Below are 16,099 nucleotides of genomic sequence, written 5' to 3'. Positions count from 1 at the left end.
TTTTAATTGATTGATTTGGGTGTAACATATTTACATTCATCACCAAGCTGCAAAGTCTGATACTTTAAGCACATCGAGAGAGAATTAATTTAAGGAAGAGCAGGTATAAATGTGTGTTACTTCAGTATTTGCAACTTGGTCTATGTCAGGAGGAAAAACCCCACTTTTATATTGTCCAAGAGAAAAGCTGCTGGTTTAATTAACACAGAAGTAAATGGGGTCCTTTAGTCATATGTTCCTATAATTGTTTTAAAGATTAACAAGCTGGCATTAGTTTTGCAGTAGTGTAGGTTTGTCACTGCTCACCTTAAGCAGAGCTTTCTGTTGTGCTGGCTAATGTTTGCCTAGAGAGAGTCTAGGCTTGAGCATGGGAGGTGGGAATGCTGTACTCTTGTGTTCTGTGTTTGAGCATCGGGGAGCTGCAGCTTCATTTCTGCCTAGGCAGCTGCAACAGTAGTACTGAGAGGGGTAGTAACCAGTGTAGCTTCTGAATTCCTTGGTTAATTGGACAGAGCATTACAAAGGTGACTGCTAGAAGCCCAAAATGCAGAACCGTAATTGAATGGTACAGTGAATAATGGGTATGCAGAATTGCAGCCAGTTCAACATATTTCAGATGAAATCTACATACTAAAGCCTGTCTTGTTTATTTAATGTAGAGAAAGTTGAAATTATTTATATAATAGTTTCTCCTTTAACAAAATGTAACTTTTGTGGATTTTTAAAATTGTATGGAGGCTAACTTGGAGCTTTCCCAGAAAGAGCTTTTTCTGATTAGTTAATATTATACAATACTCTTGTGTCAGAAAGCATCCTTATCCTCTCATCCTATCTACTATTAGAACTGGATTACATAAACAATAAATTAGTTATTGAACAAGTTGAAGCAACGTTTTGTTTTTTGGAATAACTTTGAAGTCTGACAGCTGAGTAACTACTGGGAACAGTGACTTCTGTTTGCTACTTTCTTGCTTTTCTCTAGTTGCTGCAGTCTACCTCGCATAATTTCCTGTCTTTCCTGGTAACTTTTCCAAAAGACAGGCATATGCAGTCCTGTGCAATTGTAGGTGCTTTAGCAGGATCCTCTCTAAATTGTGACATCAGTTTGTTTGTATTTAGCAAGGTAAAACATTATTAGGCATAAATATTATGAGGAACCTAGTTACTAATTAAACGTGATTTCTTTTTAATATGTAAGGAATGAAAAGCATCACATTCATAAATGCTGAGCCTTTTCTTCTCGGGGATGGATTTTCACTTGTGAGAAGAGAAAGTCTCTTGCTTCCAGTGAATGAGAGAGTACATTGGTGAATACACAACTATTGCAGTGGCTCCTTGGCTTTTACCTAAGGACTTTGATCAGGGATTCAATCAGTCTGGCCTAAGCTCTGCAGAAGTGAATTGGTATAATCAAATTAAAGACACTGAAAATGTTCTGCTGTACAGCAGCAAAGATCTGCGCCATGAGATTCCCAGTGCTTTTTCTGGAATTTTTTTTCTTTTTTTTTTTTCCTTAATGTTTTCAATTGGATCTAAACATCTTTCCTAAAACTCAGAACTTTCTTATGAAATTATAAACCATGTCCTTTAACACCAATAAGTGCACAGTAATTTCTGATGGCTTTCCTGGTTCTGATATAATTTACTGACCTAAAATTTTGATGTGCTTAATAATAGTGAGTTGAAAGACCACTGAATGTACACGTACTTACCTTCAGGAGACCCAGTGAAACAGGCAGCAAACATTAGGCAGCCTGAAACATGTAATAATAAATAGTTGTTGTTGCTCATTTGATCACACCTGAAAATTGTAACTAAATCTGGGACACGAAAGTGTGGAGGGTGTTGTGTGGAAGAAGGTATAAAAGCTCTGCTCAAGAAGCTGTGCCATACTATTTTTGGCCTGGTTGTGTCTTTAATAAGCAGCTTGCATAAAAATTATTATATGTTGAATTCCTTCCAGGGCAGGAACAGTTTATCTAAATGAAAGAGAAATAAAATTATTAAGGTGTGAGATGGGAGATGAGAAAAGGTGTGATGGCAGGGAGAGCCGGTGGAATGACTTTGAAATGCTTGGAGTAGGGTGCAACCAAGTGAATCAACAAAATAAAAGAGAAGCCCAAGGTTAAAGCTGAAGACAACAGGTGCCTGCCCAAGAATCCACCACTGCTGTGCACGCATTGGGTGCCTCCCCTTGCCGGGTGCCACCAAAGAATTTTCATCTGATGATATGGAGGAAGTTACTGCTTGTTTGGGTGCATAGTAGTAAGATGTGCAGGTGAATTAATTTGTAGCAGCTCTGTCTATCATCCTGTTGTCTTTGTAAGTTTGGATATTTCACAGCATGCTTTTTTGAGAGCCGTGGCATTTGATTTTTAGAACTTTCTCCATGTGCCACACACAAATTTGTTAGTCTTTGGAGGAATTCCTTCTTAAAGTAATATACATTTTTTGCCTTTTTTTTTTTTCTCCTCAGCTTTACAATGAAGAAATTCTCGATCTGTTTGATACCACACGTGACATTGATACAAAGAATAAAAAATCGAATATTAAAATACATGAAGATTCAGCAGGAGGGATTTATACAGTGGGTGTTACAACCCGGTCTGTGAATGGAGAATCAGAGGTGATCATTGAAAACAAGTTATTCTGTAATATACCAAGTGCATTTAAAAAAATGTTTTTTCTACATTTTGATAAGCAGCTAAAAATAGAGGTTATGCTTGCTAACATCTGCATCTTAGATAATTCATGTGTAAAATTTAGCTGAAATTTTTATTTAGTTTCTATAGACTTAATTCTGATAAATGTTTGATATTAAGTGCATACCACTTTTTAACTTAATGTTAGGAACAGACTTTTGCTAATAATATAGTTCTGCTTGGAGAGAAAATTTTGGTATGCATGTAAATCTGACCTCCTAAATTTCGTATATGTTGCTTTTCCTGTGAGAGGAAAACTTTGTATGAGGACCAATATCAGGTAAACTGCTGTTTCTGTGCATTGCAAATCTGACTACAAATGTTAATGTACTGTAGGTTTTTGTACAAAGAGTACAGAAAATGTACATTTCTGCCACAGGTGAATGGAAGGAAGATTGCTATGTTACTACTGCAGACAGTAAAAAGAGCAAATAATATTTAAGTTTTTTCTTTCAGAAACCACAAAAAATGCTTTTAGTGTATTATTTAAGTATATTTGTGCTTTTGGCATCTAGGAACTGAAATGATAGCAAAGAGAAAAAGCTTATTGATAGCCAAAACAGTAAGAGTTATAGGAACACTTTTTATTTAAACTGCAAGCAATGCAGTGTGCTTTTCTGTTTTCCAGATGATGCAGTGCTTGAAGCTGGGGGCTTTGTCTCGAACCACTGCCAGCACTCAGATGAATGTTCAGAGCTCACGGTCACATGCTATCTTTACTATACACTTATGTCAAACCAGAGTTTGTCCCGCATTTAACACTGTATGTATCTTTGATGTTGTTAAAGTTCACTTCAGTAACCATTTTTCAAAATGTGAATGTTGTTTTGGCAGCCACTGCTATTTGAATTGCACTTAGTAAAGATGCTACAGTCATCATCATGCTCGATGTATTTGCTAAGCATTATAATAATTTGATTTAATCTGTGCGTATGTAACTATCTTCTAGCCAGAGGCAACAATAAACTTTAGCCTCTTACATGAACCTGCTCCTTCTCCTCTAGTGTTTTCATCAGTATTTTGTTGCAACATACACATGCATGAAAGTTAAAATGTAATTTGCCTTTAATTGGGAAAGAGTTTTTAAGTGTCTTAGTGAGTTTAAGTTTGCAATCAGCTAACTGAATCTGTTTGGATTTTCCAGATTAAGTGTTGAAATCCAAAAAGGAGCAAGTAGAAAAGTATTTGATTTTGAAGCTTAGCATTTATTTTAAATAGATATGTATTTGGGGTTTGGATATGTTGTTAAGTCTATGCCCTTAATCTGAAATTTAAACTATGAATGTACACAAAGCTGTAGAATATTTTTCATGCGGATGTTCAGTTGTTAGCTGCTGTTGGTATATCTTGTAAAGAGGAGAGTTCTGAATAAATCCATACATTGAAAACTACAGAAGCTTCAGAGGGACTTAATCTGATTATTCTAAAGGTATTGACATCTAAAATATTTTGTGAACTACTAAATACCTGGCTAGCATGCTAACCACACATGTAACATTTTTAAGCATGTGGAACAGTGAGTTGGATTTGTAGTGCTTTTTTTGGAGGGGAAGTTGTTTTTGTGTGGTTTTTAACACTACAAACAATCACTTGTAGGCAAAATGAGGGTCACTGCCCGGTCCTTTGTGGTATGTAGCCCTGCCTTATATGCCTGTTAAAAACATTTATTTCTGCTTTCCACTCTGAAACTGTGAAACGGTGTTGTGGACAACTGTCTGTTTTCTCACTCAGAAGAACTGACATCACACTCAGCACCCAGACAGGGCACCTTAGTTGCTGCATGGTGATACTGCCCGCTCAGAGGTTTTGTTGACAACTGTCCCTGTAGCTGGGGAGTGAGAACTTGTCTGGGAGCCTCATTTGCCACAGGCTGTCAGCGCAGCAGCCCACTGGTGCTGGTGCACTCACAGCCCCAGCAGCTGAGCCACTAGCAGGACTCTTGCCTGGTTCTGCTGGGTTTTTAACAGAGGCTTGTGTTAGAGGAATAGGTCACGGCCTTCTGCCTTATGTGAAACGATGTTTTGTTTCTCCTTTTTTTGGAACATAGGAGAAAGATAATTTGACTGTCTGGAGCAGGGCATTGCTAGATCCTTAGTCTGTGAAGACAGCACCCTCTTCTTTCCCTGTGGTGTCTAGGAAAGTAGAGGTTAGATCTGACATTGGCCTTTGAACAATCCTGGAATATAAATTAGTATGAGCTATTATTGGGTGGCCAGGAGAGATGCAGCTCAAGTTTCTGTAGACAACAGTTTTGGGAGACCTTTGTTACCAGGGCAACACAGTTTCTCCTCCTCAGATGACAGTGTTGGCTGTGTCCCCTCTGTGCTTGGTTGCTGATGCCCAGTGTGGGCAGGCAGCCAGGGCTGCAGTGCAGAGACACACTGCACCTCACACTCTGTTCACACCATCCATGCTTCTGATCTTGTGGAAGTGGTACAATTCCTGTTTTCTTCTGAAGTTGCTACAAAAGGACATAATTTAAGAAGCATGAAATGTTTAACTGCCAGGAGATGGTTTGGCCTGCAGAGACACTCATTACCCCTTGCAAAGGGAGCTGTGAAGTAGCTGACCAAGGGTGTAAAGTTCGTTGCCACAGAATACCTGAGTTGTTGTTTTTCTAAAAAAAAAAAAAATCAATAACCAGAACAATCTGTGATTTCTATGATAGAAATTCTTAATAAAGCCTGTAGTTTGGGCTGTGTGAATATGATATAAATCCAGAATGCACTCAATATAACACACGGATTGCATGCTGCCACAACAAGTAGGTAGAAATTGCCCTGTAGGTATCTTATCAGGAAGGTCAAGAAGTGAGTGATTTAGAGATTTTTCTCATTCAGTGTTGCTTTCCTGGCAAATATTCTGACTAAATCTAGAGTAAAATTAAACTCCACAGTTTGGGTTTATCTAATGAACAAAGAGAACTTAGCTGTTGTTGTTTGGGTCGAGTGGAAAGAGGCTGAGGCTATAGGACCTGCCTGTAGTGCAGTGCGTTCCTGGGCAGATTCCCTGCACTGATGGAGGTGTGTGTCAGGTGCCAGTCATCACAGCTTACTTGAGAGGGGGAGAAAAGAACCTCTTCTTTCTCCCTTGTTCCTTCTGCTGTCCTTATTTTCTGGTTGAGCACCCTCAAGTGCTGGCTTAAAAAATAATTCCTAAAATAAAGTTGAAGAATCATGCCATGGAGAAGCTGATGATGATGATTAGAGAGGTATAAATTCAAAATATCTTTCAGTTATTTTGCAGCTTTACGAACAAAGTGGGTCTCCTAATTTTGGGGATAATAATGGAATTAGGGGTTTTTTTGTCTTTGTTTTTGGTTGGGTTGTTTTGGTTTTTTGTGTGAGGTTTTTTTTTTTTTTTTAATCAGTTGTCTAAATTGATTTAAAGACATGCATTCCAGGAGAGGTACAAATTTTGTTGCCCAACTTCCTGAAAATTTGTAGTTTTTCAATATATGATTCTTCTCTTCCTCCATCAAGAAACAATTGTAGCTCATACTTCAAGTAGTGAGTATTCACATGCAGCTAAAGCTAGATCGTCAAGTTACTGCATGTCAGTACATATTACTAAAATAGTTTTTTTTAGGAGATACTATTGTTATAAGAGAACGAGGAAATAAGGAATGTGGTGGACATGTCAAATAGTCATGTATGTAATGACTTTGTGGTAGATAAATGTAAATGTGAAAGATGTTACCAAGCTTTATGGGTTCTTCTTTATTTCAGGATAATGCCACTGATAACAGAATGATATCTGAATCTTCTGAGATGAATGAACTTGAAACTCTTACTGCCAAGTTCCATTTTGTTGATCTAGCAGGATCTGAAAGGTTAAAGCGAACAGGAGCTACAGGAGAAAGGGCAAAAGAAGGAATTTCCATCAACTGTGGACTAGTAAGACTATAAAACTTCTTTCCATAGGCTGTTGGCACCATCTTCTCTTCCTTTTTTTATTGCTTGCTTTTAGTAATCTGTAAAGTAGGAATGCATTGTGTGCAGAACAAGGGCTGTAGCATGAGATGCAACAGTAAATATTGATTCTTGCTGGCTTCCTAACATTGTCTTGGTTGTATGAGACCCTAACTAGCAAACTGTAGTACTTAAAACTGTTGTGAAATATAGTTATCCTAACTTTTAAAAGTTATTGTAGAGTCCCTTTAACTTGTAAAGATTGTTTTATTATGTCAAGATCCATACAATTGGACAACATTACAAGCAGCTTGCAAGGACTGTGGGCATGTAAAACAGGGGCAATTAATAATCTTAATTCATCAATAAATGCTGGTGTTTTTGGTTTTTTTTTTTTTACAATTATGAAACAATGTAAAGCAACCTGAGACAGAACACTAAGTAAAAAGATTTATTTATTTATTCATAGCATAACTTAATATTTTGTAATGTCTGTGCACTGGCTCTCTATGTATTTTTTTTTTTTAGTCTATCATACTAAATATTTTACTTGACTACACTGAAAAGTAGAGCTGGTGATTATTAGTGGAGTTTGTAGTTTCACGACTTTTTGTTTTGAGCTACTTAACTGTGTGGAGACTGTGCAATTCTCTTTTAAAGATGCAGAAATAGATATTTATTTTATATGTGAAAACATGTCACTTTTTCTGGTCTAGTGTGTAGTACCAGAGAGGTATTCTGCAACTACAAGTTTCTTATTGAATCTCTTGCCATGTAGGCAGTGGTTATATTCTGTGGCTATTCTAATTTATGTTATATTGAAGAGAAAGAGAATTTAATCATGGGTATAAGCACAAAGCCAACAGAAATTTGTGGGTTTAGATGACATAGATGTATCCTTAACAAATAGGATGCAGAATGCATGAAGGTGAAAAAAAACCAAAAACCAAAAAGAATCTGATCATAAAACTTTCATTTACTGTAAATACCAGACCTCAGCTTCGGGAAGCAGATTGAAAGTGCTTTAAACACTTCAAAGCTGTCACAGGATGTGGTGTGTGTGCAGTTCTCCCACTGCTGGATGCAGTAAGACCAGTTTCCAGACTAAGAACTGGCTGTACAGGGTGCCATCTAGAGGAATGTTCTTTAATTTGACATAATGATTGAAGTACATGCAGTTGCACGTTTAAAATATTTTTACAGCCAAATTTTAGGCTATTTAGAAGCACGAATTAGTCGCTTTTAGCAATGAAATATATGGCCATGGACTATGTAATGTCAAGCCTTAAATGCTTCAGTCTTCATCAGACATTCCTTTTTTCATCTCTGTAAGGCAGTAAATTCTGGGTGTTGTTTTTTCATAGTAATGCCCCATATTCTAAATCTAGTATAAATCAGATTGATGAAATAAATTTTAAAATAATATAGCTACTCCTAGAAGTAGAGATCAGCTTTAATAATAATTCAAAGTAATTCCTTGTTACATGAAACCATTCAAACTTTAGTTTGTGACTGACATACCAAGAGGTGGTGCCCAGATATAGTGTTAAGCACTTAGCACTTGCATTTACCAGAGTGCAAGTCATCTCGTTCATTGTTGATAGCACAAAAGTTTATAGATGTCTACTGTAAAATGTAAAAATCTCCAGATATTTTTTTTTTATTTTATTTTAACATTCCTGAGTATATTCATGTTTTCACAACATGCAGACTCCAGTTTATAGCTGTTTTAAAAATAAAACTACTCAGGAACTGATTCTAATTTGCGTGTTATGTATTTGGTTTTTTGTAGCTGGCACTTGGCAATGTAATAAGTGCACTGGGAGATAAAAGTAAGAAGGCAACTCATGTACCATACAGAGATTCAAAGCTTACAAGGCTTCTTCAAGACTCTCTTGGGGGAAACAGGTATGAAAACTACAATATTTCGTGTATTTAAATGTGAATGGGCATGAGTACATAGTCTTGAGAAAGGAAACAAAACACTGAATAACAATAAAAATATCCACTCTCTTTATTGGAGGGAGGTTCCCAAAATAAATTACTGTCACAATAGAAAATGCTGGCAATACAGGCAGAAGATTTTAAAGAGGATTTTTGCATTGTTCTTTTCAGTGCTATTGTAGCTTTGCTAGACATGAGACTTCAAGTTACTTAGAAGTTACCATTTCCAGAACCAGTCCTTTCCATCTTCAGATTGTAGATAGCATAAATGTTAAACTTTGTTATTGTGTTACAGCCTTATTAATTGCAGCATAGTTTTAAAGCTGTGATGAGTTTCCCCTTCAGAGTGTTTGTTTGTTTGTTACTTTTTCTTTTTAAGTGGCACTTAGTTGTTTGCTCCAAATGCCATGCACAGAAGCTTGGAGTTAGCTTACCACAGGCACTGTCATCTTTGTGTAAAGGTTATGAATTTCAAAGCATGGTGTATACATCTACTTATCTGATGTTGGATTACAGACTAATAAAGTAGTGTATCACTGGAATTGTTTGTACAAGCATGATCTGTGTACCCACTGCACAGACAAGAAAGAGTTGCTTTGGTCTCTGGAAGCTCTGTCTAAGCAAACATTAACAAATCTATTACAATAATATAAATTTTGTATTTGTAACATTAACATGTGCAAACACAAAAGGGACAGTAGTTGCCTATCTTTTATTAAGGTAGTAGTTTTATCCCTCTAATCCACCATGGCTGACTGCTGTTTTTAGAAGGGCAGGAAATTTTCTGGGCGTTTCGCAAAAGAAAAGGGAGAAGTAAGATAATTCTTAAGTTGTTGCTCTGATCTACAGAGGGAGGACTCTAGTAACACTTTGTAGCAGTGCAGTGTGAGGAAAAGCAAAAAGCCAGACAAAAATACTAAAATTAAAGCTAGAATTTTCAGAAGTGCTAAAAGGAGGAAGAAACTCGAGTTATGAAAAAATTAGCAAAAATAAAGAACATAGCTCTTCTAAGCTCTTTCTGGGGAAAAAAAAAAAAAAGACAAAACCGAAACAAAAATAGCATTTCTTGAGTAAATTTTGTACCAAAGGCACTAACTACTGAGCATTTTTTCAAACCACTTCTAAAATTGCACTTTGGTTGAAACATTATTTCGACACTAAAACATTTCCCTTCTTAACAGCTCCACTGCTCCCCCTCCTGTTTTTCAGGAGCAGTCGCATAGTTTCGTGTACAATGGATGGATAGCAAGTGCTGTCCCAAGGCGTTTTCAAGGATATTCAGAATATATTAATTGTCTGTTTCTGACTGGTGTTAAGTTTATGGACTCCACCTCCCGCCCCTCCCCAGTACTTATTTATGTGATGTATGCTGAGACATGTGAAATTAGCAACTTGCTGTTAAGGAAGAGTTACACATATTAACACAGTTTGAATACTTTCTTATCTGTGCATTGACAAACAAAAAGTCTGGAAAAGCTAAATTTTAATAAATGTGTAGTTTTTCTTCTGTCAACTCAGATTGTTAGATTTCTGTAAGCATGTTCCATAGCCTTCAAAATTCCACCCTAAGTATTACAGACTACATTATTGTTTCTCTCTTGCAAATACTTAGAAAATATTTACTAGTAGTGATTCCTGTTAGACTGCAGTAAGTCTCAAGTTAATAATGATGAAAGCAGTGTCTCACTGTGTTATTCTCATCATAATCCTGATTTTAAATATAATGCTATAACAGTTCTGAAGCAAAATTTAAATTTTAAAGTTTCTTGAATTATTCAAGTAAGTTCTTACTTTTTAAAGGATTTTTTTTAAAGGATTTTTATAACACCTGTGAAAAATGAAAACTTTCATAACTTTTGGGGCAGGGGAGCAGTTTAAAGAAGTGCTAAAATTAAGGGAGTAGAATATTTTTTTTTAAAAAAAAAGTCCATGACACAGTTCAGATAGGGAAGTGGAGCTGAAGTTTTTCAATTTTCAAGACTAGACACCTAGCAGAACCAGTCTTCTGAGGTGTACAAAAGTAATCACATTCTCAACTGAAAGCACAAGTAGTCCTGATTTAAGAATTAAATTTTTTTTCTTAATCTCACATGGTCTTATCTTGAGGACTAAACTCAACCAGTTTGGAGAGCTGACATAAAGTTATGTAGGAGATCTGAGGAAGCATCGCTGAAACCGCGTCTTCCTTGTAGCCTCAGGCTAGTTCCTCTTTCCAGCTTAGTTTCCCAGTGTGTGCAGTGAAGAAAATTGTTTGCCTCACAAAGGTTTACAGCGATTAATTTGTTTGTCACACTCTGAAATTATAGAAAGTAAAGATCTGAATCCAGTCTGCCTAACACAGACACTGCTCCATGGCCCTGGGTACAGTGCGCTAATCCTACTGCAACTACGTAAGCTTTAATATGCAATAGAGAAGCAAATTCCTCTAAAGCCAGCAGGGGAGTACTGAGTCCATGAAATGTAGGTGTTTTTTCCTATCTGTTGAGAATTTTAGACCATGTAGGCACCTTCTGAGTATGATCTGCAGCTGGGACTCTGGTTCTGTCCCCTCCAGGCTGTTTTCATCTGATGTGAAATGATTGTGCTTCAGGGAAGGGACCCCACTTCCTCCATATGCCTGTTAAATTATGAAACCACATGGCTGGAATGAAAATATTTTTACCTTTTTCTGCTCTTGTCCCACTGGTTCTTGCTGATCTATCTGCTTTGTCTTTCATTTGGAGCGGGGAGTGTTTCCTCACCCTGCAGAGCCCATGGTGGGATGGCTAGAGAATGTTGTAGCAACCTGAAAGGAAGATGGTTGTTTACAGCCCTCTTGGGCCGAGAGCTCAGGTCTTTCTGCTTTCTGTGGATGTGCTCTAAGCAGTGGTGTTATGAAAGATCAAATAAATACAGTTATAGCCAGATGTACCAAGGGTAAGTAGGAGCTTTTTGGGCTTCTGTTGGATAACAGGAGATAACTTGCAGTGGAGAATTCAGGCAGTCTGGATCTCAGTAGAATCTGAGGTAGACAATGGGTACCTTTAGTTCTGTGCATGCATGAGCAGCTAAGATAAGGCAGCTTTCACATTGAGTGGGCAGGCAGCTCAGGAAGTAGAGTAGGCAGTCCTGACAACTGCATGATCCAAATCACTGTCTGGGACTTTAGGCTGATGTTAAGTTCCTAAATCTCAGTTTATGTATGATTAGGCAAACTGAATATAATTTGAAAAACTTTTCTAGGAACACCAATGAAATGTTTTTGTAATGTTACACATAGAACAATTAATGATCTGGCATCTCCCATGTTATGCTAGAGTAACACAAAATATAACAGTGCTGAACTTTGTGGTTTAGAGTCTTCTACTGTGAATGAGCTCAAGGAATATTTTCACAAATGTTATGAAGTCACTATTCATGTTTCACCTGAAGACTGAGTAGCTTCTCTAATGTGCAAATGCTTACTTATGTTTCTAACTTCCAGTCAAACACTCATGATAGCCTGTGTGAGCCCTTCAGATCGAGACTTCATGGAAACCTTGAACACATTAAAGTATGCCAATCGGGCACGGAACATCAAGAACAAGGTGATGGTTAATCAGGATAGAGCTAGTCAACAGATAAATGCCTTGCGCAGTGAGATTACACGGCTGCAGATGGAACTCATGGAATACAAAACAGTAAGTTTATCCTCTGAGGATTTCATCTGCTTTAAAATGCCTATAGCTCTACAGCTTCTTTTTCTGTTGGCTGCTTCTACTTCATAAGCTAGAAGAATTTCAATAGCAACCCTAATCTCAACTATACTTCTAATTTCAGTGACTATACTAGACATTTTTAGAAAACCAAGATTGCATCCCCAGAGAAAAGGGGCATCAATAAAAGTCAGTGACGTCAACAGATGGTGCATGCTGTTTGCTTTTTGAAAGGCAAAAATTGACCTTGTCATGTTCAGCAATGAGAAATAGTCACTTCCAAAGGAAAAATGACCACAGTTTAGGCACATAAATGAATGTGTACATTTACTGTGCATTGCTTTTAAAATCTTACTAGACAACTAAGACAATTTGTTTTAAAAATGCATTTTAATTTCTACAAGGTGAATACTCATACTACACAATGCCACTTTCTTCCTGAAATTTTAAACAAATGTTTTCAACAACAAATGTGATTGTCTCACTCTTTGTTATCCTTGAGATAGTATCCTGATCTTATGAGGAACCATCCATTTATCCATTATTTTAAAATTTTTGAGGGAACATTGTCTTTTGCTATGAGCACTACTTGGATTTTAAAATAATTTGGGGGTTGCCTTTGCTCTGTTAAAAACTTTTCATGTGTAGGTCAGCCTTAATTATTAATAAAATGCATTTACTTTTGTAAGGGTAAAAGGATTATAGATGAAGAAGGCGTGGAAAGCATCAACGACATGTTTCATGAAAATGCAATGCTGCAAACAGAAAACAACAACCTGCGTGTTAGAATTAAAGCAATGCAAGAGACTATAGATGCACTGAGAGCCAGAATAACACAACTTATGAGTGACCAGGCCAACCAAGTGCTGGCCAGAGCAGGTATGCTGTGGGTGCGTTGTGCATGTGTGTAAACTGCTTAATAAGTTTATGAACTTAACATCAGTTATATGTTCTTGCTTCATGGGTCCCCTGGAATCAAGTGATGCCTTTTTAACAGTAATGCAGGACCTGCTTCAGCAGGAGTAGGCCCCCATCTAATTCTTTCCTCTGTTTCTGGAGACTACTGTTAATACAAATAATTTGGTCCCCTAATTTGACCATTCATTTAGGACAAGTAGCAATGTGAAATAATACCTTTGGCTAGGAATTTCTTGTATGCTTAGCTATATATAGACTTTATATTTTTTTTGGATGAGGACATGGGTGTTGGTGGATATGGTTTAAGGCAGAACTTTGCAGAGCAGGGATGATGGTTGGACTTGGTGATCCCAAGGGTCTTTTCCAACCTGAATAGTTCTATGATTCTATGAATGTTGGCTTGCATTTCACCTCACAGAATGTTCAGCCAGTTGACTCACCATGACTGAATTGTTCATTTTGTGGACTGTTTGTCAGGCTACTTTTGATTTATGGTACAGGTGTTGTTAAAAGGTGCTAATATGGAAAACAAATGAAATGATAAAAATTACTTGTAATAATCCTGACCATATTACATGGGGGAATGAAAAACTTAATGCAGGTTAAGGAGAAAATATATTTTACAAATCAGACAAGATCTAAATGTGTAGCCCATATAACTGTTTCTCTTTGCTGGTACAGCTAGTAGCTGTATTCAGGTATTTATAGTTACAATCGTTTCTCAATCTTTTTTTCCCCTGCACTGTTTCTCTCTGTCCTTCAAAGGAGAAGGAAATGAAGAAATTAGCAACATGGTTCATAATTATATCAAGGAAATTGAAGATCTCAGGTATTTGCATAATACGTATTTGAACATTTTTCGTTAAAAAAAAAACCAACAAAACGGACTAAAACTATTAGCATGTAAATACCTTTTTCCTGTGTGGAGATTACTTTAGGTCAATGGTGCTTCAGCTTCTAAGGCCATCTGGTGTTGCTCTTAGCCACAAAAAAAATTAAAATATTAAAGCTGAAGCTGCCAATATAAACAAAATTAAGATGTTGCCTCAATAGTGATGATGACTTCATATTGTTGTACAAAGGACAGCAGGATTGGAACAATTGTTTTGTAGCTTCTTAACTTCGTATATAAAGGATAGTACTGAGCAATTACTTTTTCCGATTCTATGTAAAAAAAATCTTTCTTTTTAAATTAGAAAAAATAGGGAATACTTTAGATATTTTTATTTCTCTATTTTTTGGTTGTGTATAATGAAAAATAGTATTATCTGGCCTATTTCCAGTTAGTGTTAGAGCTTTTGTATAGCTTTAATGTAATGTATGCATACATACATTGTAGGCAGATATTTATCTGTACATGTATCTGTGTGTATATTTATTCAGACATATGTGTTCTGGCTTAGGGTATATGATATGCACACAACATACATAAGCATAGTATAAATAGTATAAATAGGTGCCATCAAGGGATTTACTGCACTTGTATTTTGTGAGACTTCACCTTGGTTTGTAGTTTATTTTTAAACTGAAGGTGTAATGCATTACATTTAACAGATGCTAAGGAGTATACATCTCATGCATTAGCAATACATGTGATTCATGATATGCAATTTCTTTTTTTCTTTTTTAAGAGCAAAATTATTAGAAAGTGAAGCAGTGAATGAAAATCTTCGACGCAACTTGTCAAGAGCTTCGACAAGGTCCACATACTTTGGCGGACCGTCAGCGTTTTCTGCTTCTATGCTTTCTTCAGAGAAGGAGACAATGGAAATTCTAGATATAGCCAAGAAAGATCTAGAAAAGCTGAAAAAAAAAGAAAGGAAAAGGAAAAAGAGGTGGCGTATGAATTATAATCCTATTTGTTTTCTCTTTGTGAGTAAAGATGTGTAGTTTTTTAATCACTGAGACTTGAAAACTCCTTCATCGTTGCTGTGTGGGTTTAGATCCAATACTGCTGTTCCTGCAAACCCTTGTACACATTGAAGTTACAGGTGTTTTTCTTTTGCATCTTTTCTTCCAGTGAAGTATGCAGTATGTATAGAATAAAAGTCTCTCATCATTAATTTTTCTGTATAATTATGCATGATGGTAAAAGCACAAATGCTCTCCAAAAATTGTCACACTTATTTTTTTTTTCTTAAAGTCTGAAATTCAACAGAAGTTCTAAAAAAAAAAAAAAACACAACTTTTTTTCCTACCATATGTCAGAAATGAAACAGCTTTCTGAAGAAAAGATATTCTGAATAGCTGGGAATTCTTTGGTAGCTCTTGGAATGGCTTCTTTTGCTTTTTCTTCTGCTTTTATGAATGTTTTTAAGTTGAGATTTCCTAATTCTCTGCAACATCATGCTTTTTTGTTCTTGTCTGTCCAACTTCTCATCTACTAAAATGCTCACAGACATTGGTGTAAATGCCTGTTCAGACAGCAATTAGTACAGTAAGGATCTGTTCATGTACACCAAGTCTTTGATTCCATTAGAGATTTCCATCTTTCAATTTTCCTTGACATTTTCCGTATTTCATCTATTGCTTTTTCTACTAAAGGCCCTTCGGACTTCTTCTACAAGTTAAGAGTAAAAGTAAAACAATATAAACCTGAAATACTTTCAAGTATGAAGTGATATCTGCAATTTGAGGTCCTATATGTATAAATCCATTCACCACACAAATACTGTTGCTTGCCAAGAATACTCAAATAACAACTTTCTTTGCATGTAATTTTTCAGTTAATTTATACTTCTCTGGGGATTTTAGTACATTTTGTGTAGGAACTTGAGGGGAGGATGTAGGTATTAAATGAAATCAGCAGAATGAATGCCATAGCCTTTCTTTAGCCTGACACTTCAATGTGTTGTTTAACTGTGAATGCAAAACCAAATATATTTGGGTTTGTGTTTTTCAACACATTTTAAAGTCATGCATGCATTTAAATACATGCTTAAATAGAGCA

The 16,099-nt window shown here is 36.4% G+C and overlaps 1 protein-coding gene across 7 annotated transcripts in view; it reads left to right on the top strand.

Annotated features, from left to right (window-relative positions):
- The window catches only part of KIF21A (kinesin family member 21A), a 94,389-nt gene that overhangs the window by 35,169 nt on the left and 43,121 nt on the right, over positions 1-16,099 (top strand). For all 7 annotated transcript variants that reach the window (XM_051629930.1, XM_051629922.1, XM_051629973.1 and 4 more), the window contains exons 4-11: positions 2,477-2,626; positions 3,331-3,465; positions 6,431-6,598; positions 8,406-8,521; positions 12,021-12,216; positions 12,921-13,110; positions 13,915-13,978; positions 14,781-14,984. In XM_051629930.1, coding sequence (XP_051485890.1) covers positions 2,477-2,626; positions 3,331-3,465; positions 6,431-6,598; positions 8,406-8,521; positions 12,021-12,216; positions 12,921-13,110; positions 13,915-13,978; positions 14,781-14,984 — 1,223 coding nt within the window. The remainder of the gene's footprint in view (positions 1-2,476; positions 2,627-3,330; positions 3,466-6,430; positions 6,599-8,405; positions 8,522-12,020; positions 12,217-12,920; positions 13,111-13,914; positions 13,979-14,780; positions 14,985-16,099) is intronic.

This window comes from Apus apus, chromosome 1 (genome assembly GCF_020740795.1).
Source record: "Apus apus isolate bApuApu2 chromosome 1, bApuApu2.pri.cur, whole genome shotgun sequence".
NCBI lineage: Eukaryota > Metazoa > Chordata > Aves > Apodiformes > Apodidae > Apus > Apus apus.
The sequence above is the reverse complement of the archived record's forward strand: the minus strand, read 5'-3'. Positions and strand labels throughout refer to the sequence as shown.